Source organism: Buteo buteo, chromosome 19 (genome assembly GCF_964188355.1).
Source record: "Buteo buteo chromosome 19, bButBut1.hap1.1, whole genome shotgun sequence".
Taxonomy (NCBI): Eukaryota; Metazoa; Chordata; class Aves; order Accipitriformes; family Accipitridae; genus Buteo; species Buteo buteo.
In genome coordinates, this window is record NC_134189.1 from 12,692,960 (window position 1) to 12,718,507 (window position 25,548).

At 36.5% G+C, this 25,548-nt stretch overlaps 1 protein-coding gene across 2 annotated transcripts in view; it reads left to right on the forward strand.

Moving 5' to 3' along the window:
* The window catches only part of ERC1 (ELKS/RAB6-interacting/CAST family member 1), a 299,516-nt gene that overhangs the window by 69,965 nt on the left and 204,003 nt on the right, over positions 1 to 25,548 (forward strand). For both annotated transcript variants that reach the window (XM_075051104.1, XM_075051105.1), the window contains exons 4-8: positions 9,054 to 9,128; positions 11,208 to 11,363; positions 13,140 to 13,223; positions 15,869 to 16,036; positions 22,529 to 22,696. In XM_075051104.1, coding sequence (XP_074907205.1) covers positions 9,054 to 9,128; positions 11,208 to 11,363; positions 13,140 to 13,223; positions 15,869 to 16,036; positions 22,529 to 22,696 — 651 coding nt within the window. The remainder of the gene's footprint in view (positions 1 to 9,053; positions 9,129 to 11,207; positions 11,364 to 13,139; positions 13,224 to 15,868; positions 16,037 to 22,528; positions 22,697 to 25,548) is intronic.

A 25,548-nucleotide genomic window follows, 5' to 3' on the forward strand; every position in this document is an offset into this window, starting at 1 on the left:
CTCCCAGTAGCTTCATTGACAGCCTCTTGCTCTTGCACTGGAAGACACAGTGAATGGGTGATAGCTACCAAAACTGTGTGCCACTCACAATTTTAGATTTGTCATATCCCTTCCAAGTTCTGTCTTTTTCCAGGCTGGAAAGTCCAATGCTACTTAATTGTACTTCATACAGAAGATACTGCATATCTTTGATTGTCTCCCTGAGCACTGTCTCAGTCTCCCGTATCCAGGTTTTGAAATGGATTCTTCTGCAGATAGTGAGAGGTATCTCTGTAAGCAATTTGATTCTCTTGGGCTTTTCCCAAATGTTATGAATTCTGGGGAACTCAAACAATCTTTCCATACAAGTTCATAGGAAAGATCCTGTATCCCGCATAGGATGTATTTGGCAACTCACTGATACAGAGGACAGTCTCTCATTAATATAAAATTAATGAAAAATTAAATGTCTCATTGAACATCTGAACACAGACATGGATCTGGATGCTCTGACTTCTGCAGATGACTGTGGCTGTCTCACATTCCTCTACCCTAGAAAACAAACCTAAGCTTCATAGCTTATAAAAAGATGGCTGCTATTTTGAATACCCCTTCTTAAGTCTTAGTGAAAATTATTCATATTATTGTTGGTATTCTAGACTTAACTTTCAGAAACAAGATTATTATCATACCAGCAAGAAATACTTGATGAAATCCAGCAGCTGGACTGCAGCTTCCAGAATAGCTCCCAAGTTACGTTAACTGCCACCTCTTTGTTCCAGACTCACCTGTTGTAGAATTATCAGTGATGGCAGTGACAGTAGCTCTAAAGATAACGAAGCTTGCTGTGCTCTTTTTGACAACCTCCTTGCTTTTGCTACCCCCCCACCCCAAATGCCAGATGCACTGAATAGAAACATGTTTTTTCTCAGCTACACAGAGTAATAGATACACCAAATATCGATGCAACCTATGGCAGAATATGATGTGATTGTATCTACATTTGGTGTTCTAGACACTTTGAGTACTTTGGGCAAACTATGATTTCTAAGGACAGTCCAACATCATTACACCAACTTGGTTAAACCTTTCTCTTTTGAATTGTTTATTGCTCTCTGTCTCTAGGAATGTGTATCTGAAGAAAGAACTGAAATCATATACTTCTGGCGTCACAGTCAGTAAAGAGGTAACTTCTTGAGAGTTTTTAGAGAAAAAGGTTTAGGCCAAATTTCTCATCTGCCTAGAAGAAAGGATAAAACCAAAACTATCCATATTAGTTCTACCCAGGGGGGAACAAAAAGAAACTGCTCATTGTGTATTATTGTCAGATATTTGCCAAATAACTTAAGCAGTGTGGTCCCATTTTCTTACTCCTTCACAAGGGATATCAGCACAGACTTTACAACAGTAGTTAATCTGATGACCTGTTTGTCTCTGGGTTGCTATCTGCAAGCCAAATACATCTCTGTTCACAGCGGTACTATGGCATATACTATTTGGAGTCTCCATGATATACTGACATATCACTGCATTTCTCCTACTCAGGTAGGGATATCCTTTGATGTCTCAAATCATAACTAAGGAGGATGTATGAGGAGAAATTCCCAAAAGTATTCTATTCTTTTCATTGGCCAGTGTGCTTATTGGTATCTACCCAATATATCTGTGAAGCCATCAATCCCATCATGCCTTGTATAACATATGTTCAGAGTCCTGATAATATACATCGCCCTAACTATTGACTTTTCCTGAATAGGTGCAGTAGAAGTCATGCACGGTGCTAGTCCTTCCTTCATAAGTTTTACCACATATTTATAAAGAAGGATATGTAAGTCCTGCAAGTGACTTGTGATGGGCTGTATGTGGCTGTTGTCAGTACTTTCAGCAAGAGGCCAAAACCAAGTCTCCCTTTAAGTCAAACTGTGATGTTGTAGCCATAGCATTCTCCTGGGAAAAGAGAGTGGTTGGCTCGAACTTTAAGGCTAAGCAGGTACTGAATGTGGAGTGAGGTGTTCATTGAAATATCAGTGTAATAGAATGGCAACATAGTTCATCATAAAGAATGAAACAGTCATTTGATTTGATAGACAAAAATTAGACAGTTATTCCCTGAACTGTGAATCCAGGTCTGGGACAGATGGCTGACTACAGCCCTTTACTCGGAAACAGAAAGGTGCCTCTTTATGTAGAAGGTTTCTTCAGGAGTCAGTTCTAGGTTCAAGGTTTGCATGTTACTGTGGTGTGCAACAAGGAAAACAACAGTAGCTTTGCACTTTGTGACATGAAAAACTGTGTTTGGTAGTAAATTACAGGTTTGATTTTATTTTTATTTTTTTTTAAATAATTGGGCCCATTCAAACAAGGTGGATTTTTAATACAACTGAGTGCAAAACTGAATTAAGGAGTTAGGGATATAGTGCTTAACAAATAAAGGGTAGGTTTGTATGTAAAGCAGTCACTGAAATGAGTCATTCATAAGGGCACTCATTTACAATGAACTTAAGGAAAGAGGCTATGGCAGAAAAAGCTATTATTTCTTTTCATTTTCAGTGTTTGTTGGAATGGCAACTGCACAAAGTCCTGTTTGTGAACTGTACTACAGTTATCTAGTATGGCCTTATTACAAGAACTGATGCCTGTTTGTAGCTATTTTGAATTGAACAGTACTCACTTTATTCTAGGAAGTAACACCAATTTTCTGCAAGCACTTTATTACGTCTCCACTTAGGGTAGATGTCTGACAAAGCAGCGAGCAGGCACATTAGGCTATAACATAAGTATACTTGACTTAGCTTTAGATTATCAAACTTGATAATGTGATGTTTAAAGAGCAGCAGCAAGGAGCTTAGTGAGAAAGGATGGATGTGCTATGTAGACATACCATTGGAGCACTGCTGAACAATGCCCAGTGAAGAGAAAGGTTGTTTGCCTTATCTAAGCAGACTTTAATTAACTGTGACAAGTTTTGCAAAGAACTTCTTTTTCCATGTGTGTGTTAAAATTCTTACCCTTTTCTGCTCCAGGCATAGAGAAGGATTTAGAAATTTTAATTGGAGCAATTAGAGTTATCTCAAAGAACACTTTTGTCCTATTTTAAGATTTTGCAACATAAATAAGACACACTTTTAGAGTGAATTTTTGGTTTGCTGAAGTAGATAGATTGATTCAGTAACTGGAACTCTTACTACCATCATACTAGGGGACATCTTTCTGATGAATTAAAAAAAATTAAGTTTTTGCTTTTTCTGCTGCTGCTTCATTCTTTCGACCTTTCAGAAGAGGATAGCAGGGAGAAGTGATTTAAATCAAGATAATTTAAATAGTTGTGTCTTTATTAGAAACACTCGAACTGTCTAGTAGTACTTTTAAAACATGTAGAGCTTTTGTAGAACAAAATTTGAGAAATTGGGCTATTGCAACTTGAGAGCATGCATAATTTATTCTTTATACATTTTGCTTTTTTTAATGCCATTGCAGTTTGGAATGTCTTATGTGTCACTTTAAAAAAGAATGACAGTAAGGCCTGAATTACATGTTGGAGAATGAAACCAAATATTTTTTAGTTAACTAAAACTATCCAGTCCACTGAATGATGCAAAGATCCTGCACAGAACATCATATTTGATCATGTAAAGACATGGGTAGGCCAGTTAAGATAAAAAAAGTCAGAATTACAGCTGTGGTTTTAATTGCACATGATATTTTTTTGTCAATTTTTTAAAAAAGAAATTAATGTATGAAAGAGCATATTTTCCTTATTCTCTATGTGTTATGTGCTGTCTGATTATGTAGGTTCTGCAGGAAATGGAAGGCATGTCCTTTTTTGCTTTGGAAAGTGCTTGTCTTGTGGTGCTACAGAAAGAGAAGTTGCTGTATTTTTAAGCATACAGCCTACTCCACTATAAAAATGTCATTGGTTAAAAGTGCACCTTCCCATTTTTTCCAAATACCATGCAAAATCAGAGGCAGGAGTGACAAAGAGAATAACAATGAATGGTATGGCCAGGTTATGAAGGAAGAAAAGGGTCTGATTACATTCCTTCCTTCACTATTATGCACATGTGTGTAATTTATTAATATTTTAAAGACATAGTGCTGATACTGCTCAGTATTGAGGACTCCTTCAATTCTAAACTATATTCTCTAATTTTGAATTATTTTGGCATTTCTTGGTCAAGAAAAAACCACAGAATTTGTCATTCTTTATGGTGTATTAAAATCACTTGATCACAGCTATTCTTTACATATTCAATGTTCTTAGTATGTCTGATGAGCTGTTCTATGTAATTATGCATTATGCTGACCAGAAAAATTACAGTGTTGTTTCTCATAGGGGTACTGTGCTACCTTGCAGACCTACTTGGCAGATGTAAGGTACTATGATGCACACTTTTTGTTTCTATCTATTTTGAAGTAGAATTTTTTTTTTAAAGGAAAATAGCTATTCTTAATTAAAAATTGGTAGTGATGAAGTACCACCCCCAACTCTGGTTAAGGTGGCTACACTGTCTAAAACTTCTGACTATTTTTAACCTTCAGTTTCCAGTTATTGAATCAGTGCTTTTTGGACAGAACAACCCATTTTGAATTTTTGTTGCCTGTGAAGGTACTTTAAAGTTGTGATCAATTTGCACAATAATTTTTGTTTTGATATTTTTTCTAAAGAAAAATTATGCTCCTGCAGTCATTGTTTTGAACTCCCTTCAATATAGCAATATTATTTTTAAATTGTAGACACACAAAGTGGACACGGTATACCTGTAGTACTATTGCCAAACGGGTGATAAGGTGTCCCTCCACTTAAAGCTTTCCTTGTTTATGTGAAAGAATTGTAGAAACTCTACTAGCTTGTGATAATGGGGTATTAAACGTGAAACTTTGAACAGAAATTGCATAATAGAGCATTCTTCAATATTCTTGGCAATGTCGTGCTGATACATGGTGGCTAGAAGTTCCCACTGGCTAAACTGGAATACAGTGTGTATTTTTAATAGTAATAATAATCAACAGTGAAAAGCATTGCTTGTTGCACAAAACTTGGGAACAAGTAGCTTCTTCTCCCTTTCTGTTATATTTTTTTAAAAGAAAGGAATCATTGAACATATAAAAACATTAAAAACATAGAACATATATATAAGAGCCATCCCTTGTTATAATAATTTAAGTTGCATTCAAAGGTAAGAAGGTGTCGAAGTTTACTAGTCTGTTATGGAACAGTATCAGTTACATGTGAAAGTCCTTTCTGTATAAAAGTAGAACAAAGGAATAAGGCTTTATTACTTTATCAGAATGGATAACTTGCAAAGAATGAAGGATTAGTTTTGTGTTTTTCTGATCCTGATATCTGCATGTGGCCCTATGCTTTTAATTATTGTGCAAAGTCTTGTCTTGAAGATGAAAATATTTTCATTCATCTGTGGTGGTGTGTGTCCACAACAGATTCTGAATACATCAGAGATGGTATATTAATATTTCTCTATTCTGCCACTGAAAGATAAGTATGTAACCTGTATATCACAATTAAGGATACCTGTGCACAAACTTCCTTCGGCAGCCACACTTAAACCTGTTCTAGGGAGGTTCGGCCTGCCTGTGGCCCTGTTCTCAGGCTCTTTAGAATTGTAGGCATGTTGCCAAAATTAAGTCTTTACTATGTAATCGAGAGGTGCGAGGTGTTGTTTTTCAGCAGGTCATGTCATCCAAGTCACAGTGGAATTACTCAAGATGATAGAAGTAAGACATTTCTTTTGCTGAAGTACAAAAGCATCACTTCAGACAGTGTGATGCAACAAGTGTTCTCAAATACCACCTCACTTTATGTGCCACACATGGGTTTACAAAAAGCACAGTGTGTGTCTTACCCTCTTGCTTCCTCTCAGCCTGGGAATCTCAGGAAAAGACTTGAGAATTCTCAGAAGGGGCTGGAGGATGTGAGGCATGTATAAGCCTCTTGAGAGGGATAGTCAGAAGTCACATTTCTTTCTTATTCAGATGTTTGTGTACTTGCACAATGGATCACTCCAAGCAGTGCTGCTCACTTCAGCCAAATAGATACAGGCCTGCTCTTCCAGAGCAATAAAGGATCTGGATGCCTCTCCAGAAATACACTGTTTGGTGAATGCACGAATGCCGTCCCTAGCGTCCACTCTGCAAACTTCAGTTACGGAGATTTTTCAGGAGGAAGCCATTCTTATCACTTGAGTTGTACAAAAGCATCCTTTGAAAATTTCTGAAGGCTTCAGTCTGGCTACATTCATACCTGCTAAGACATTGAAAAGGTGTCTGTAATAACATTGTGCCAGTGACAAGACAGAAACTCGCACTATCCAGAGCTCATGAGAAGGACTGACAGCTACAATATCTTGGAATTATGGTGCAATTCTTGACTGAAACACATTAGGGCTGTCTGAGGTGGAAACAGGGAAAATATACCACAGCTACCTTAAGGAAGGCAGCCGAGATTATTCCCTATGGAGGAAGACCAAGGACACTGAAGAACAGGGTTTTTTTATGACAGGTCCTGGTACCTGGACAGGTACTGAGAAACAGGTGGAGGGTGTTGGATCTGCTCCCAGTGATATTTCTAAATGCTTAGGCTGGTCTTGAGTGTTAGAAGCTCATCATAACTTATTCTTATTAAAGCAATATGTAGCGCTATGATTTTTGTCTCTGATCCTTGATTGAGGGTAGTAAGATAAGCTCTGAGTTTCTTATGGGCAGAGTATGTGGCAGACTGTCCTATGCTTAGTTGAAATTACATTGTTAAAGCAAACTCAGCCTCATGATGAGCTTCTCCACTAAGCAGGTATAGCAGCATAACCTAATGAATCTCTAAAATATTACCTCTGAAGAGGTGGCAACTTGAATAGTAAGTGGTGGAGACAGACTAGAAAAGTAGTTTCATTGATGTGTCTCAAGAAAAATGCTGAGGATGGAGTAGGTAATAAAAGTGACATGACAATGTTGGTCCAGCTTGTACTGATGATACCCTGTATGCTGACAGCTTCTTTTTTCTTCTTTTGAGTGTGGGCACAGGAAACAGTAGAAGAAAATTCAGTTGGTTGGGCTGACTGCTGTTTGCTTCAAAAAAGCTTACAGCTCTACTAAGGAGATGATCCCAGAGATAATGCCTGCAGTCTTCAGATCACCCTATGATCAACCCCCCCGAAAAAGCATCTCAATGTAGTATGTTCCCCTCCTTAGATTTAACATCAGCATATTAAAGATAAAGTGGCTGCCTCACTTGATTTAAAACCTGTTGAATAGGTAGAAGCTGTATCTGTTTAACTGTAGACAAAAAGAAGCATGCTCCTAACCCTGTAGGCAGATGGAAAAGTGGAAGAGTGCTAGAGACTAACAGTGTGGAGGGCTGGTTATGAGAAATTACTGATTATGCTGTGTGTCGGACATCAGTTGAGAAAAATAGCAGAGAGGAATGCATACTCCCCTTTCTTCGGGCATGTACGTTACAGGCTGATAGAGGACATCTTGGGCCAGAAGAAAAGTCTGGCTAGACTGTTTAGATTTGAGTAAATCCATTATGTGAATGCAGGTACAGCTAAGTAGAAGAGTAATAATGGTATTGCTCCACTTTGGTGTCAGTTGATACATGACCAGAGGCTCTCAAGTTATCTGTTGACTATGGGAGAAACAAATACATGTAGAGGGGGTTTCTGGTTTATTTTTTTCAAGAGGTTTGGTTTTTGGTTTGGTTTTGTTTGGTTTTGGTTTTCCAGAAAATATCCCCCTACACTGTGAACATACTTGTAAAAAGAGCTTCTAAGGAAATACACAAGTACAGTATTTAAAGACAGACAAACCTTCTACTGGATTTTCTTATTATTACCATTCACAGACATCAATTTATGCAAATGGCCTTGTGCCAAATTTACGCAAAATTCTTCTTGTGGCCCTTGTCATATCACTGCACATTTCTATCTTACTTACTTCACAGCTATGTAAAAACACTTAACAATCTTACAAGTCTCATTCAAATAATTAATCGCATGGAGCCAGTTGCATGTATGACTACCATACAAAATGTCTCTTCACCATGTCAATAGAAAATACAAGTTTGTGGATGGCTTTTTGGATTCGTCTTTTAGGTGTTTGATGGGAGTGGGTGGCTAAGCTGTGTGTGTGTGCACATATACAATTTGTTGTTAGATTAACTGATACCACAGTTCATACTCTATGGGCACCAAAGTATTTTTATGTCATATAATATTAACATTCTAACAGTATTCACATTCCTACATTTAACAGTGTGTGGTATAAGGACAATACTATTCTAACACAAATAATGAAAAAGTGGAATAGATACTATATTGTTTCTCCTGTATTCCCACTTGTTGGTTTGAAACCAACAACGTTATATGGTAGAACAAGTTGTTTCAGCTTTCTATCATTTTATTGCTTAGCAAGCAGTTTGAAGCATGCTCGTTCTGTGAATTCTTGTCAACAGAAATACCACGTGGACTTTTGTGTCCTCCTGTCTGTGTACTCTGAGCTTCTAGAGCAATGTGCTATCCAGTCATATACTTCCAGCTACGTTCAAGGCCCAGTGGAGAAAGATTTTCATGATGCATAATTAAATGTTGCTACTCTGGGGTAAATAAGTTGGAAAAAGAGAGTTATCAACACAGCTGCACCCTACAGCTTGTTGAAACAGAAACCACAGCATTATTGTTTTCAGTAAGCATCTCGTCAAATTATGTGGATGTCTTCCATGAGAAACTAGTAATAGTTTAGATTAGTTTAGCAGGCAGGTGATGGGGGGTTTTACTAGACTCAGCTGTCAATTCAACAGTTGATTTTGAGTAAGTAGGTAGTCGAAGATGCAGTTGCTGTTGTGCCTTTTTAACTGAGGCTGTGATTCTGTTGAATGAACTTTCACCTACCCTTTCTTTGATATGAGAAATGATAAAACAAAATGTATGAACTGGTAACATCAGAAAGCAGCATTGAATTATGCTATGTATTAGAAAGAGAAGCTTACAGTAATTTTGTTTGTATTTGGTAAGTGGGAAAAAATGCTATTAGGATAACTCTTGCTTTCTTTTCTGCTGGTACAGGAGATCCATCGTCGATTTGAAAATGCTCCTGACACAGCCAAGACAAAGGCTCTGCAAACTGTTATTGAGATGAAGGTAAATGATTGCATACAGGGAGCCGTAGGGTTTGTTCTCTGGAACATGGGTATTCATATGAGAGGTGACTCTACCAAATACTATATACTTCTGTCAGTCTTCTAAATTAAAATAACTGTATTTATTTTATTGTCTATTATTATTTTATTTTTTATTATTGATCAGTGAATAGACAGAGCCGCCTCATGATACGGTAGAAACCTGCTTTCTGTCTGCCTGTAGCAGCATATATGGATTCCTTTCAGTTAATCGAGAGTCCATTGTATTACAAGGATGGGAATGATGGATTAGTAGGTTTTTATGATGATGTGGGTTATTTTCTTTTTATAGTATCAACATTTGAAATACTGCTTTGCATTCTGCATGTCAACAAAGTTAGCAATTTGCAAATTCAAAACCCACTTAAAGAACGGGTTATATAGCTAGGAAGATGTCTGTATGTCATTGTAAACCTAACTTTTCTTGATGAATTTGTGATTGAATTCTTAAACCATTAACTCAAGTATCTAATGGAACAATGGCAATTTGCCAAAAGCTCAGGAGCCACAAGTAGAGTGTGTGGTTTACACAGCTCTGTGCAATCATATTTCCTATTGTATTGGGCCATAAAGTACATCAGACAGGGTTTGGATAAATGCAGTTAAAAAATTGGAAACTCTCTTCGCAAACTATTGTCTTCCGTTTTTGTATTCCCCTTTTCTCCCTCTTTCTTTATCTGTGCCTTTTTCTTTTATTTTCCTTCTTCCTTTCTCTTTCAATTCTTTCTATTCCATCTCAATATTTTCCATAGTAATTTCCCATCTTTCTACTCTGGAGCCTTTCATTTACTGTCTTCCTTTTATTAGTCATCTTTGTGGTCCATAGTAATGAAAACTAATTGGACATCTGGTAACAATAAGCCATCTTCACTATCAAAAGAGAAACACCAGCATTTCTGGGAAATCATGTGAGTGCTAAAACAAAATACTGTTGTAAATGACAACATATCACTTCACCTTACTATCTCTCTAATTTTTTGTTGCAAAAGTCCACTTTACTGACTTTAACTTAAGCATCAAAAATTAAGCAGGAGATCTGACTAGATCTTCATAATGGTCCTTTAGAAAAATCTTCTCATGAATGAAAACCTACATGTGAAAATCTTTCATGCTTTTTTTTCACCTGTGCTTTGATTATCAGACACAAAAAAATTATGACGGATTGGCCTATGAAAGAACGGAAGATAGTTTCAAATCCTACCTGTATTTCAGGAAAGACAAAATATTTTAGAGAAATGAAATAGAAAAAATACACCACTTCAAGAGATTACAATTCATAAATACATATCCATGTTCATGAGTATGTATGAAGCTATGTGTGCTATATGAATCTGTTCTTGCTGTTCCTAACACATGAAACTTCTAAAGAAACAGTAAACCAAGTACACTGAAAACCTCTGATTGTCCTGTAAAACTGTGAGGATAATGGTAGAGTGACTTCTTTATTTTTGCAGATGCATATTTTTTAAGAATGGAAATGTTTTATATGTTGTATATGTGAGGCAGAATACTTGAAGGATCCTCTACTGCTTTATCCACTCAAAACTAGATTGTCCTCTCAAAACTAGATTGTTGCAGCTTTTCCTTGCTTATGGTGCTTTTTTATGTTCTCCGTTTGTGACCCCACTTAAATTACTAGTACCAACTCCCCATTTTTTTGCCATTCTTGCAGTCACATTTTGCTATTCATTCAATTAGAATTAAATTTCTCTGTTTTATGCTGGCTTTGCATTACAAGGCAACCTTTTTTCATGTTCCTTTATTTATTCATCATATACTGTGTCCCTGCACCTAGCCATATTTTCTTTCAGTACTAAACTTGCTTTCCTTGAAAGGTATAAAAAAATTGGAAAATGAGTACTTGAGCACTCAGCCAGATGCTATGTAAAGAGATGTTAACTGATTTCTGTAGGAACTTCAGGAGTAAATTTCAAGGGCAGGTACATGTCCAACAAATTATTTCCTTTTTTTTTTACTCCAGTGGTATGTTAACAAATAATCTAATTTTGTATCTTTATCTGTCTCTTCTAATCATTTTCAGGATTCAAAAATTTCTTCCATGGAGCGTGGCCTCCGGGATTTGGAGGAGGAGATTCAGATGTTGAAGTCAAATGGAGCTCTAAGCACAGAGGAACGTGAAGAGGAAATGAAGCAAATGGAGGTGTACCGTAGTCATTCCAAATTCATGAAAAATAAGGTATTGAGAAAACAAATTACAGTAGTAAGATAAACAGCTTAGCGAACAGATGAGAGAAATTTTCATCCTTCAGTAAGGAGTTACGGTCTGGGTTCCCATTCAAGTGCTGGCAAACAGAATTTATTTGTATTCTGCCATGAAGCCACTGGAATAACTTAAAAATACTTAAGAGAATTTTAAATTCAAATTTGAAAATATTATAATGGTGGTTCAGTAAGGTCAATGGCCAAAATTCTGCTTTTACTGTCACACTTGACTTTATTTCAGAAGGATTTTGTTTTTATCCTTAGACCATTGATAATCCATTACAGTTTTAGGTTATATTTGGTCTAGACTATTTTCAAATGTAGTCTGTTGAAAAAAGAGTCTTTCTTTTTGCAACTGTTGTGCTGTAACCAGTAGCTCTTTTTATTATGTAAAGGCTGAAAAGAGCATGAACTGTCACTGTAATGGCCTTCCATTACACTTTCCTTCAAGTCAGAGTGAGAGTAGATTGTACAACACTGGTGGTGCCAACATTAATTTATTCTGTGGGGAATACAGGACAAATACAGCAGTGAGATATGTTGATCCTCAGGTATAAAGATGGACACTGAGTACTGAATTGTCTATAGCCAAAAAGTCAATTAATTCCTTGTTTCTCCCAAAAAAGTGTTTCTCAGTCTTTTAGTGGGCCCTAACATTTTCTAATAAAGATTCAGGCCACCTTGTACACTAAATTTAAGTATCTTGTGAGCAGTCCTGCTTTTATTAGTTAGCTTTTGCATACTCCCCGCAAGCAGTATACAAATCCCTGGAACAGAGGTTGAAAATTACTCTACTAGGTTGTCATGGTCTAACCTGGCAGGCAGCTAAACACCACACAGCCGCTCACTCACTCCCCTCCAGAGTAACCTACTGCATTTGTCCTGCTTGAAATTATTTGTTGAAAAAAGAATGCTGGAGAAGGTTTCTTGGAGAGTGTTACTTGCCCTAAAGTAGAAACATGTAATAAGCATGTGTTTCTTCCACTTCCCTCATGCCAGCTCACTGGTTGACCTCAAGATAACCACATCTGTTCTTTTATACTTTTGCCCTTTATCCCACTGAGTTGCTTCTAGGAACTGAAGGATACCCCCTTCAAATTAAGAATGGAGAGACGATTTTAGGACATCTTCCTTACATCCTTTCATCTTTCCTTCTTCCCTTGTTAACAACTCCTCGATTTCCCCTTCTCCTCTACCTCTGTGCACCTATAGATCCGTTCAGCTACTCAGTTTCTGGATCTCTTTGTCTGTTGTGTCTGCTCGTTTATTTTCCTGCAGAAAATCTGCTCCTTTTTGATAACTATTCACTCATGACTCATAGCCAGCTCCAATCTCAATATCTTGCTGTCCTCCTTGTTTTGTAATTACACAATGTTTGGTTTTTTTCAGTATTGTATTGTATAGTCATCTGTGGCTGTATCTTGACAATTAACTTTATTTCTTTAAACTGAAAAATGTCCCTTTTCCTGTCCTAATTTCCTCATGAATTCCAGTTTCAAAACCATTGGGTGAAGTGCCCCATACTTGACATATATGAACATAACCATAACTATACATCTTTGTTTCATAGTCAAATTCTTATCTGACATTAAACTTTTGAGAAGACTTAATGAAGAATGGAAGAGAAAATGAGTGACCAGTTTTGATCTTTCTGTTCAGTTCTTTGTCACTTTTAGTTACTTGGATTGAAACAGGCTAACTAGAAGCTGACAAATGATAAATATTTAAAAGCATAACAATGTCGTGACAGGTAGAGCAACTGAAGGAAGAGCTAAGTGCCAAAGAGGCTCAAGGGGAGGACCTGAAAAAAAGAGTGGCTGGTCTCCAGGCCGAGGTCTCTGCAGTAAGATTTATCTTTTGTGTGCAGTGGCCATTCACTGGGGCTTGCTAGCTCTCCGGCTTTCGGGATAGCTTTTCTTCTCTTACCTTCCTTATGACTTGATATAACAGTAGAACTAACAGCCTGCTCAGCCTTGTAGCTGCCTTTTTGTTCACATGGTTTTCATGTCCATAACATCACTCTTTAACTGAACATCTGTATTTGTTTTGTTACTGTTTTTTAATGGTATGATCTGTTTTAACAGTAACTTATTCTTCTCTATTGAAGCAGATTTTCAAAAGTATTCAGCACCCATTTTGGGGCCAGACTTTGAAGGAGATTTTCTTTCCCTAGTAGAACAAAAATAATTTGAAAACATGTGCTGAAACCTCTTAACATTATTTCACAAAAAATAACAAAAGCTGGATGCTGAACGCTTTTTAAAACTGATTAATTTTAGCAGCATGAATGCAGGTTATTCCTTTGCTGTGAAATTAGTGCATTTGCTGAGTGATCATAGTGTCTCACTGAGAAGAGAGATGTGAGCACTTAATGCTGTCTTAACTTCTCTTGCAACTGGGAATGGTATGTGGTGCATTCTTCCTGAAGAGCTTTAGCACATTGGCAGTGTGGGCTTACAGCTCTGAAATGGGGTTTTCTAGAGAGAATGATCTTAGGGTGCTACTTGGGAATTTTAATGTAATGAAATGTGTTTGTGTTTAGATGAGAGCATTTCACCCAAACACAAGTGTTTAGGATAAACATCTCTTCTGACATGACCCCCAGAAAGAATTAATCTTTTCAATGAAAGACTAAACTGATTTGAGAAAGTTTTACTATAAATCAGGCTACCTACTAGTTGAAAAAGTTTGAGTCATCTGAAATTTTTATGGGGGCTTTTTTGATTACATAACTAGCAGTAAACAGTTGATCTCTTCCCAGCTGTTCCGCTGTGCCTAGCAGTATTGTGCAACTGGTTGTATTGGCCGGTAGCTGACAGCAGAAATAGCACTGCTAACATCCATATTTTTGTATCTAGTTTAAATATGTGGTGAAATAATTCTGTGGACATACTTGCTTTTAGTGAAAATATGAGAGAAACAACCTAGTATTTTTTAATTAAGTGAACAATAAACTATTGAATACTTCTATAAGTTAAATTCTTCTTATACTCCTTCCCATTATTACATTTTAAAAAATTAGTTTGTGTGAGGTTTTTTTAAGATACATGTCCTCCTTATTCCAAACCCTTTCTTCCTTATCTCCTCATGTACGCTGTTTCACACTGCAACACTGGAGTCCTTGATGATACGCCTTTGATGCTATTTTAATACTCTTCAGTAAAGAGTTTTCTTTCTTTAAGTGCCCATTCTTGAAACAGTGTTGTCAAGATAAAACCACATTTACCCAAGCTTTTCCTCTGTTATTTCTACTAGTATGTGCATTTAGTCTAATTAAAAATAAAAATTAAAAAACTATAAATTATAGCTTATTTCAATTTAATTTTGTTCTTGACACATTCCCAAAAATGGAGGATGACCTGGACAATTTTTTTAGTTTGTGATGTCCTTCAATTTCTGTTTTGAAGCATTGGACAACATACTTCTGGGATTGAGGGATTTGGGGTTTTTAATGTCCCAAAAAAATTGTTCAAGTTAAAAAAGGGAAAACTGTTTAGAGATATGTCCACTTCTGCTGTATAATATGTAAAACTAAATTTTGCTATTTTATTCTGTGAGATGTATCAGAGACAAACCAGAAGGTTGTTTATAAACTTGGACATAAGTCTACATTTAGACTTCCCTGTCGTCTTCAATAAAAAAAAAGTTTTTCTTCAGATTTACATCAAAATTTTCCTGGGTGATAATTGCACTTAGAATGAGATTTCATCTCATTTCAATGCTTTACTTTTAACATTTCTAACTGTTTGCCTTTTAAAATGATAATCCAACCTACATTTGTTAAAATAAATTGGCATTTCTGTACTGATATAATTCACTAAATTAAATCTAGGAAATTGCTCTCAACAAAGTGCAATTCCACAAATAGTTTTCATGTTGTTTTGATGTATATTTTCATCTGCTTTAAGAAGCTTTCATAAATTAAAAGGTATTTCTTAGAAGATTGAAATGCTGGTTTTGTAAATAGTGGGAAAAGTAAAGGTGTTTTTACGTACTCTGTGAGCGTGAAGCTGGATTGATAGATGGAGAGATGGACGGAAACTCGCTGGTTTGACATTTCAAAGCAAACAACATGCTTCTGAAAGAGACCAGTAGGTATATGATCTTTTCTGATATTGTAAGGTAAGGGTACTTTCTCATTACAGTTCTGCTTCATCTTCATTAAAAACTTATCCCTGCTAAGTAACTGGTTTTGGTCAGTCCTTTGAAAGATGACTAAGAATAGACTGACTCTGTTAAAAAGAACCTTTCTTGAAAAATTGATGCTATTGCTCACCCCCCCACCTTTTTCCTTGTATCTTTTGCTCATGACACAAATTTTTGCTGGCCTTCCATTCAAGATAACTGAAGGCTTCACAATTCTGTGGGTTAAGTGTAGAGTATTGTACTGTTTGTTGGTAGTTATGTGAATTTATAGTTATTTTTGTAAGGAAGCTATAGATTATTTTTTCCTTTGCCCGTCTTTTCTTTCTTTTTCAGATTGGTCAGGTGAAACAGGAGCTGTCACGCAAAGACACTGAGTTGCTGGCCTTGCAGACTAAGCTGGAGACCCTCACAAATCAGTTCTCTGACAGCAAGCAGCATATTGAAGTTCTGAAAGAGTCTCTTACAGCTAAAGAGCAAAGAGCTGCCATCCTGCAGACAGAGGTGAAATAGGCAATTCTGTACTTACTGACTTTTCATAGAGAAAGAGATTAAAAGCATTCTTTCTTTTCTTCTTGCTTAGGTTATACAATCCCATAGCCATTCAATATTGCTTGTTGTGAGCACATTGTATCTTTGATTATATGTTTGATTCTCTAGGCCAGGGGGCAAATGTGTGTGTATAAGTGCACGCATATTCCTGTGGATGAATACACACTTGTATGACATTCTCCACTAACATCCAGTCACTAATACTATTTTTCCTAGGCACAGATAAATTGGTAGTTGCAATGCCTGAGCTGGGGGGATTTATTTTCAATGACGTTGTAGCTGAAAGAGAGCAGAGAAAGGAAGAGCATTCCAGTAGTGTACAACTCACTGAGGCTTCACTACTACTGTCAGCATGTACAGGCGTTCTTGTCTGTAAGCCTGTGCTTACACCTGAAATATAGACTTTCATGTTTTATAATGCATATTCCAAGATAAAGGAAAAATACTTCCAAAACTGTGTTTTGATAATTAATGCTTAATAAATTCCCATATTATGCAAGACACAAGTGTATACCTGAACACCAAATGGATAATAAATATAGCATAAATTTATTACTTCTGGACATTCTTACAGAACAAGCATGAAATGTGTGAAGACAGCATTTCAATCCCCTGGCTCGGAAGATTGTAGTGTTAGTAGAAGTCCAAAAGATGGCGGTCATGCATCAAAAAATATTTGTGTTATTACAGCTAAAACAGCAAAAAGTTAAAGGAGCTGTGAAATAGGCATGCAGAAAATTTGTGGGTAACACTGGTAGAAAGATTCCATATTACAAAAGTGTAAGAGAATTTACTTGAACTTTTTACTCTCGTGTAGCTTTCCCTTAGCCATGTTCAGTGAATCTATGGATGCACATGGCCTTGTCCACATGCAGAAATCAAGTTACATAAAATAAATATCTTTTATTGTTCTAAGATGGCTTTTCTGATTATTTTCAGATTTATGTAGAAGTTGAAATTGCATTAGTTGGTATAACTGTGAAAGTGTGGTAGTTTACAATCATAAATTTCTTGTTAAATTTGTTCATTCTTTTTTGCTACTCAGAAATGTACCCTAGATTTGTACATGTTTATTTTAAAAAATATTTACATTTCAAAATATAATTGGAAGTAGATATTAGGTAAATAAACATTTTAAAATGTAAATTCCAGGCTTTGATCCATTACAGTGATTGAAAAGAATATAGATATATTAAATCACTGTGCAGTATTGTGACAAACCTACAAAGCTAGAAACACATTTCTCTTCTTACTTTGGAATAAGAAAAAGCAGTACTTTTCTGCCGATGAGAGATGAAGTTCTTGAAAGAATGTATTTGTTAACAAGTTAAAAGACTTCAGTAGATGGTCATAATTTCAGCTGTTATGGTAGCTAAACATTCAAATAAAACATACAGAATGTAAACAAAATACTTAAAACCAAAAAGACTTGGTTATATACCAGTGATAGATACTCTTGATAGTTATTCAGCACATTTTGATTTGATTTTAGCTGAAAGCCAAAGTAGTTTTTTAATACAGAAAATTATTCTACTCTCGAACTTGTAATATTACTAAATAATCATTGAGAATATTTGTTCTTCCCTGGGTTCTTCCAAATGTGAGGCTTATGGAGCACCACAATACAAAACCACATTGGATTCTTCCTCCAAAATGTGCAAACTCTTTTTTACTAATAAAAAGTGGCTGAAAGGCAGGGGGTGCTGGAGAAGAGAGAGAGACAGAGATTTTCTACTTACTGCTTTTAGGTTATTCACGTAGTTTGCTTCCAGATATTGTAAGTGAAATGTAACAACTACGGTAACAGTGAAAGATGATTTTCTGTCTGTCTTTCAGTAAGGAGTTGCTGTGGAGCTAAAACATTAACGATACTGTTTTAGAATGCTGTTTGTATGATAGTTCTAATGGATTCAATACAGTCTAGCATGTTCTCCACAGTAAGATGTAGCAATCTGGTATGGCTCTAACACAGAGAGTTGTTGACTGTCAGGTGATTCCATTATATCAGAGTAGATATTTAGAGTGATCCATTTACGTTCCTGAGAATTTTTATGTAATTCCAAGAAGAGATTTATACTTTTTGAGATAGTCACTTCTTTTTCATACTTGCTGTTGTTTTTGACAGAAAGATCATAAATCATCATATACAGTTACTGTTCTTCTGCTTTCACAAGTGATCCTCTCAAGTATAAGATTGAAACACATTGATAAAATACAGCATTGAGATGTTTGTTGTTGCATCTTGTGATGTATTTGGGTTTTTTTAAGGAAAAGGTATCTTTCTATACAAGAATTTTCACTGGGAATAGGATAGGAATGTGAGATCCCACCTGGCCTCACTCGTTGACAGCACTGGTCAATGTTAAAACATAACTAGCTTCTCTCAAGACACCTAGAGAGAGTTGTGAGGAGGAAGAGAGGTACGTTTTCTATTGTATATTGGCAGACATCTTCATAGGGGATTGGTATTTTAAAGTCATATTTAAATAAACATTTTGAGAGAAAAGAGCATACCTTCATAAGCCTCTGCCTTTCTGTCTTCTGTTAAAGAGGACTGCAGGTAGGTGGGGAAAAGATGTTGGTATAGTATCTCAAAAATGGATTTGTCACCTGCCACGCTAGAACTGCAAAGAACAGTGAGCTGTTTGTGGGGTGTTTATCTTGAGGGCTATTTGGTGGAGAGGATATTATGGTTAATTTTTCAATTTGTGAAGGAACCTTTAAAAATAGCTCTAAAAATGTACAAACTCTTTGTAAACAAAACAAAAAATAAGTCAATATTTATTTTGGAATTAAGACCTCATCCATATAAAGTTTGTGTTTTGCCCAATGACCTTTTCAGCTTAGGTCAGTGCCAGAAGGTATGTGGCTTCAGTGGGAGGTTAAATTAATCAGTGAGAACATTCCCCTTCATTTTTGCATGCTGCCCAAGCTGGCATGGTTCTGTAATTGGTCTGTTGTTCTATATGGTAAATTCAGTTTAATATTCAGTAGAAAAATTAATCCAGTCCTCCGGAAGTATTTTATTTGCTCTAAATGTCTCAGTAAAACATGAAATTCTCTAAGGGTCTGTCTTTATTTGGTCTTATACTGGCATTTTGAAACTATAATAAGTAGACTGTCCTGAATAAGAGATAGTTAGGGAATGGATCATGTTTAGTGAGGAATGTGCAAACAGGAGCTGGGTGTCTCTAACAAGACTTGTTAGCACCAGCTACATGAAGACCTATGCTGACACCTGCAAACATTAAGCTCAGCTCACAGGAGTGAGTTCACCATGTTTGTGTATTTAATACCTTGTGCTAGAGATGGTGGAAGAGCAGTTGAACTGATTTCTGACCTGAGCAGGCCCTGGAATCAGTACATCTGACCTGCACTGAGTTTATAACCCCTAGCAAAAACCAAACAGGCTCTGCACAAAGCCAGGTGTGTGTGCCTCTGCCCTATGGCATGGTCATGTAATGTAAGTTGCCCAGATAACTGGGTGTTGTATGTTCATAAAGAATTCACTCTCAATTTTCTACAGACCATACTGTAAGTCCTATTGACTCAAGCTCCTGAGTCAGTTCTGAAACTCACTGTGGACTTGTGAGCACTTTAGTGATTTCCATAAACTACAAGTTGGGTATATTCTGAAAGCTAATATTTTAAAAAAGGCTTAAGAATAAATTTAAATTAAATATTATGTCATTTATTGTGTTTATTCTGGTAGTCATTGGAGCTACTAATGTACTAGTTTTTCTTAGAAATTTGGAATTGTACATGCTTAATGTGTGGCTATACATATTAGGAACAGAGTTATAGAGTATTATTTACTGCTACTGGAAAATTCTATGAAGACAGATCAATGGTTCCCAACACAGTTTTTCATACATCATTCTTACAGTGAAGAAATTTAAGTCTTCTGTATGGTACCCCACTGAAGAGAGGTACCTGTTGTACCTGTACCTAGGAAGGCTATTGTGTTGAAGGTGGCAACAAATGTGCTTATTTTGCTAATGCTTTGTGGGAAATTGGATGGTATGTGCAGGTCAAGTTAGCAAGCCCATTGTTATACGAAGGACTAGCAGTTGCCTGAGCTGTACTGTAATATTTTACTTGCCATGCATAATTAAAGACATGGCAGTCTATTACTGTGAAAGCAGTTAGGTTAACCCAGGGTTAAGACAACATCATCCAAGACACAGAAGTCAGGAGAAGGAGCGTCAGCACCTCAGTAGCTGTTTGCCTAGTCGTTTCCATGTGCAGAGAAAATCTTAAGATGACTTTGTTGAAGTTGGCATCACCTGACTCCCACAGACCTCAATTCTTGTCACTGTGGGAGGATGCCATACATAAACTGAGCTGACATGAATAAACAAGTGCAGTGTTCTGCCAGGAATACTGCTAAGGTGATGATTGTGTGTCCTGCCAGCCTTTGAAAATACTCTTGAAAGTGTTTTCTGTGGTTTCCTAGGCAGACACCTCACACAAATAAAACCAGGAATGCAGTTTACCCCAAACCATAAGCTAATACAGAGTTCAAAGAGAATAATCAATCAGAAAATGGAAGGCATTCTGTGGATAAACTTCTGTTTGCAGATGTTCTCTTTTCACTTAATACTGTGCTGTAGGCATCTAGCCTGTCTCAAATGTTTTGCAACACAACTGTTGAGAGTATGTGGATTTTCTTGTGAGGGAGAGTTTCAGTTTCCCTTCAAGAATTAATAAAAGTGACTCTTAGCTTTAATACTAGAGGTATCCAGAGAAGAACATACCTAATCGAGCTATAAAACTGCGTGGTTTTAAAAAGAAGACAAAGCCTTATCCACCTGCTAAACTTTCATTACAAACACTAGCAATCCTATAAATCATATTTGGGCAGTACCTGGTCCTCTAATATCACTGCAGAATATACTCTGTGCCCCACTTGCTGGGTGAGAGGTCAGGAATGTGATTTTAATAACGTATGTGTAAGTGAGAAGGGTCCAGACATAGAGGTGGCAGTGGGATTGCAGTGCTGATGGGGAGAGCAGGGCAGTTCTTTTCCCCACTGACAAGTGCTTATTGCTCTGCGTAAAAGGAATCGGACAAAACAGCAAAGGATTTTATGGGTGTAACATACGGTAAATGTAGAGCCTTAGAGGCAACTTTTCCATTAGCAAATCGAAATAAAGTGGAATTAGAATAACACATTAAAACTAAATGTTGCTCAAAATACCATAAGCATGATGACTACCTAAATTCTTTCCCTAGCTGGAGTTGTCCCAGTCACCTTTTCACTTCATGCCTCTGCTAGCCTATGTTGTGCAGAAGGACCAAGAAGTTCATTGATCACCCTGTTTACCCTGTGTGACTGATGTCCTGTAATGGATTCAGCTAACAGGAACCAAATCTGATACTGTCAAATAAGATTAGCAGCCAAGCTGGCAGATTTGAGCTCTCTCTGAATGCCGAGGGGATAGGGGTCAGTGGGTTTCTTTTGGTCTCTTGAGCAGGTTGATGGTGTTGGATTTCGTATTCCACAATGGTCTTTGAGATTAGTCTGTGCTCTGTGGTGACCTTATTCTTCTCATCAAATTTATATTCAGATAGCTCTGATTCCTTCTCCCATTTCTTTTGTCTTGTGAGCTCTGTGTTTCATTTGTGTAGGGGAAATGCAGAAGGAAAAGCAAAAGCTTCTCAACATGCAGTTTTGAAGTTTGAGGATGCCATAGAATTCCCAGAGTGTGTTTCTAAATTTATTGAGGCCATGGGACCTCTAAGTATGTTTATGTGTCCAAATTGCACCCATGATATGCTGTACTGTGTCATTTGTTTCATTTTATCTTTAATATAAAACTGCATGTGGCTGAAAACGCATGTTACGTTTAAACTATTACATTGCTATTTAAGCCAAAATATTCTTGGCCATCCTAAGGTAACCTTCTTTCATGTTTTGATCTGCAGTGGCTGTAAAGACCTCTGCTTTTATCACCTCCAGGCTCAGCTAATACTCTGATTAAAACCTAGACAATAAAGTGACTGTTTGGTACTAAGAGTCAATGTTTAAATCTCTGAACATTAGTAATGTTTCAAATGAAGGGATCAGTTTTGCTATGTATGAGAGAACTTCTCAATAACACATTGTGTTGGCTTCTACTTTGAGGAAGCATATTCCAGACTTGCATCTTATAAGACTGAGTTATGTCAGAAGTATGACTTGAGATTTTCCAAGAAGCATTAACTTCATATAATTTGGGAATAAAACATTTGATTATTTTTACTGTTGGGTCTCTTACCACTTGTGATAACTGTTTCATCACAAGCTTATGTATATTGAAGTCTTAAAGTAAGGGATGTTAGTTTTCTGAATCTATTTGTAATTTGACAGCACTCACTCCCTTGTGGAAGCGTAGTTTAACTTTTCTAAAATTTCTCTCCTTCAGTGCTAAATAAACACTGTTTCTGCACATCTGAATCTAGGTGGATGCGTTACGATTACGTCTAGAAGAGAAGGAGACTATGCTAAATAAGAAGACAAAGCAGATTCAGGAGATGGCAGAGGAGAAGGGCACTCAAGCAGGAGAGATCCATGACCTCAAGGACATGTTAGAGGTGAAGGAACGCAAAGTTAATGTTCTTCAGAAGAAGGTAAGGTTGTAGAGTTCTAAGTCAGATACACATCTCTGATGCATCTTGATTTCCAAGTCTGTCAAAAAGTCTGAACTAGAATTTACATCTTGGAGATTAATGATTGAGTCCATTCGTAAAATGGGAAGGTGGTGAATGATGAATTTCAGTTTGAAGTTTTGAAGAAAAAAATAGAATTCAAAGCAGAGGTTGTTGCCTTCCAGTGGTTGCATGTGCTGCTTCTGCTTCTGTTTCACTATTGACAATGACTGAAGTATTTGTAGGAGGCCACATCATCTGAAAAACCAATCCTTTCACACCCACCACCTTAACAAAGCCACGCTGATTGAAGCACAGGGCACTGGGTGACTATGACTTCAGTATGTGACTAAGTGAATGTGGGGTTGTATCAGTAGAAGCAATTAGGATGATTCCTCTGTAACTTACTGAGAAAAGTTCAGGAAGAACTTTGTATAACTTTCATTAGAAATGCTGTTTTATTGTACTTAATATTTCTTGGGAACTGCTAGAATAGGATAATCAGGGTTCAGACTATCCTGCATATCTTTCTGGATAAGAAAATGTAAACCTTATCAGTGAAATGGGGGAGGTCTGGATAAGAAAAAGTAGACCCTGTCAGAGAAATTAGAGAGGTTTCCCAAAGGGCATTGAGTCCTAGGGCAATGAATGTCATTATGGATGATCGTGTGCAAATTGCACACAATACATCCCAAATTGCTGCTACACATGGTAAAAAGAGACATATGTGTATATTGCAATAAATTTTAATTTACAGAATATTGTTTCCTCTGTATCTTTAGAGAAGCTGCTCTTGGAGCTTGTATTCAATTTATTAGGCTGTGAATGCATTGGGTTGGTTTTTTTTTTCCTAGACCTCTGAGCAATTCTGTGCAATTCTTGTGATTTTAATAGTTCAGAATACTGATTAATTTCTGATGCCTGGCCAATACCTTTTCTTCTAGTATATAGCTATGAATCATGAGGGTTTAGGTCATGTTCAGTTCTGTTACAGCAAACGTCATGCAGGAATGGAAGTTCAGGCATGGAGTTTAGCCATAAATAAGTCATTAATAATTCTAGAACAGAGCCCTAATTCCCAGTCTCATTTTTTGACTGTTCATCTTTTTAGAAACACTTAGAGATTTCTAATTTTTGAGCTGTGCTTTCTGTTTGTTTTCAAAATTGGTTGTGCACACTCCAAACGTTGATTGAGATTGCAGCTGAATGTTTAACCAAGAAGTGGGGAATCTGACATTTGCGTAAAGTTAAATGTCAGTGAGGTTGTTTTACTTCCATTTACTCTTACACTGTTTTTTCACATTTTCTTTTTTGCTCTGTTTAACTCTTTAGGATGATCTTTCATTGGTTCATTTATGGGCAGTGCTAAAGGTTCTCTTTTTACTCATTTTTTATATTTGTTTTCTTGAGACCACTCTAATCCATATTAAAACGGTTTCATCTTGTCTCTTCATGTGGCTAGCCTATTTTTTGAGGTTTGCTGCTGCTTTCAAGTAAAAGTACCTCGTCACTTCAGATTGGAAAGTAAGGTCCCAGGCTTTTAGACGTAAAGTTTTTGAGGTCTTGTTCTCCTAGATAGCTTAACAGAGGATAACACTACCATAATAAATTGCAATTTGAGTTGTTTTGTAAACCTATCTCTGAGCTTCTTAAACAAGAAAATATATAACCTATCTGTAGAAAAATATCTATTTCCTGCTGCTAACTAGAATCACATGTAGAGATTTGAATTTGCTTCAGCCTTGAAGTTGTTGGAACCATTTCCTTTAACATGAACGTTTAAATTTTGAGTTTTTTAAATCCAAAGATTATTTTTTCAGTTTCTATAACTAGCAAATCTAAAATATTTTTATGGAGAATCCAGCTGACAGTACTTTTATCTGAGATTTGTGGTGTAATGTGGAATTTCTTTTTACTTTTTTGTATAGCCTAGGATAAATGAGCACAAATTCGGTCCTTTAAAGTTTTAGGATTGATGTCTTTAACTGAATTTTTTAATTGTTTCTCTAGACCTGGAATCTAAGACTAGGTTAGGATTTTCTATAGATTGAGCTTTGCGTTTTCTTGTTCTCTTAGCATTTTTCCACAGAAAAGCAGAGCTTGAGAAAATAGCTAAGGAAGGACAGGTCTGATTTTCTCTATATACTGTGGAAGTCATGAAAACTTGCATAAAATCTGGTTTGGGTGCTAGAGAAAATGATGAAGTCTCATTTTTATCTGATATATATGCCTGTTCTTTTTTAACTGTACAGATAGCTATTTCTGCCTTCTGCCTTGAAGTTTAGAAGCCTGTAGCTCCTCTCATGTAAATTTTTTCTCTTAAAGCTTGTGAACTGTGCTTTACTTTTTCTTTTTTGCATTTCTAGAATGCACCTTCTTATGAAAGTGCACAGCCTGTTTTCTGCTTTTTCCAAGTACTGTCTTTCAGACCTTCCAGGACAGTTCAGAATTTAATTGTCATTTAAAAAAAAAGTGCAGCCTTCAAACTTTTGCCTTCATGCACAGTAGTCTTTTTATTCCTCTGATTATAAACTGGTATGTTCAGAAAGACCCAGGTTCTAATCTGTGTATTCTAATTGAAGATCTGGATGCTACAGTTTAAAGTATCTTCAGAGGTCATAGATAGTATATATAGATAGATAGATAGATAGATTTTTATTTTTTTTTAAACTTGCTTAGTTATCTGATATTAAATGCTTGGTTTAAGTTTATCAACATGATTTAAGTGGTATTTGGGCATTTTATTTGAATACAGTGAAAGACTATGAAAGACGTGGTATGAAAAAAGCTTTTCCTCTGGTATAGCATTAAGAAATATTTTTCTACAGATATTT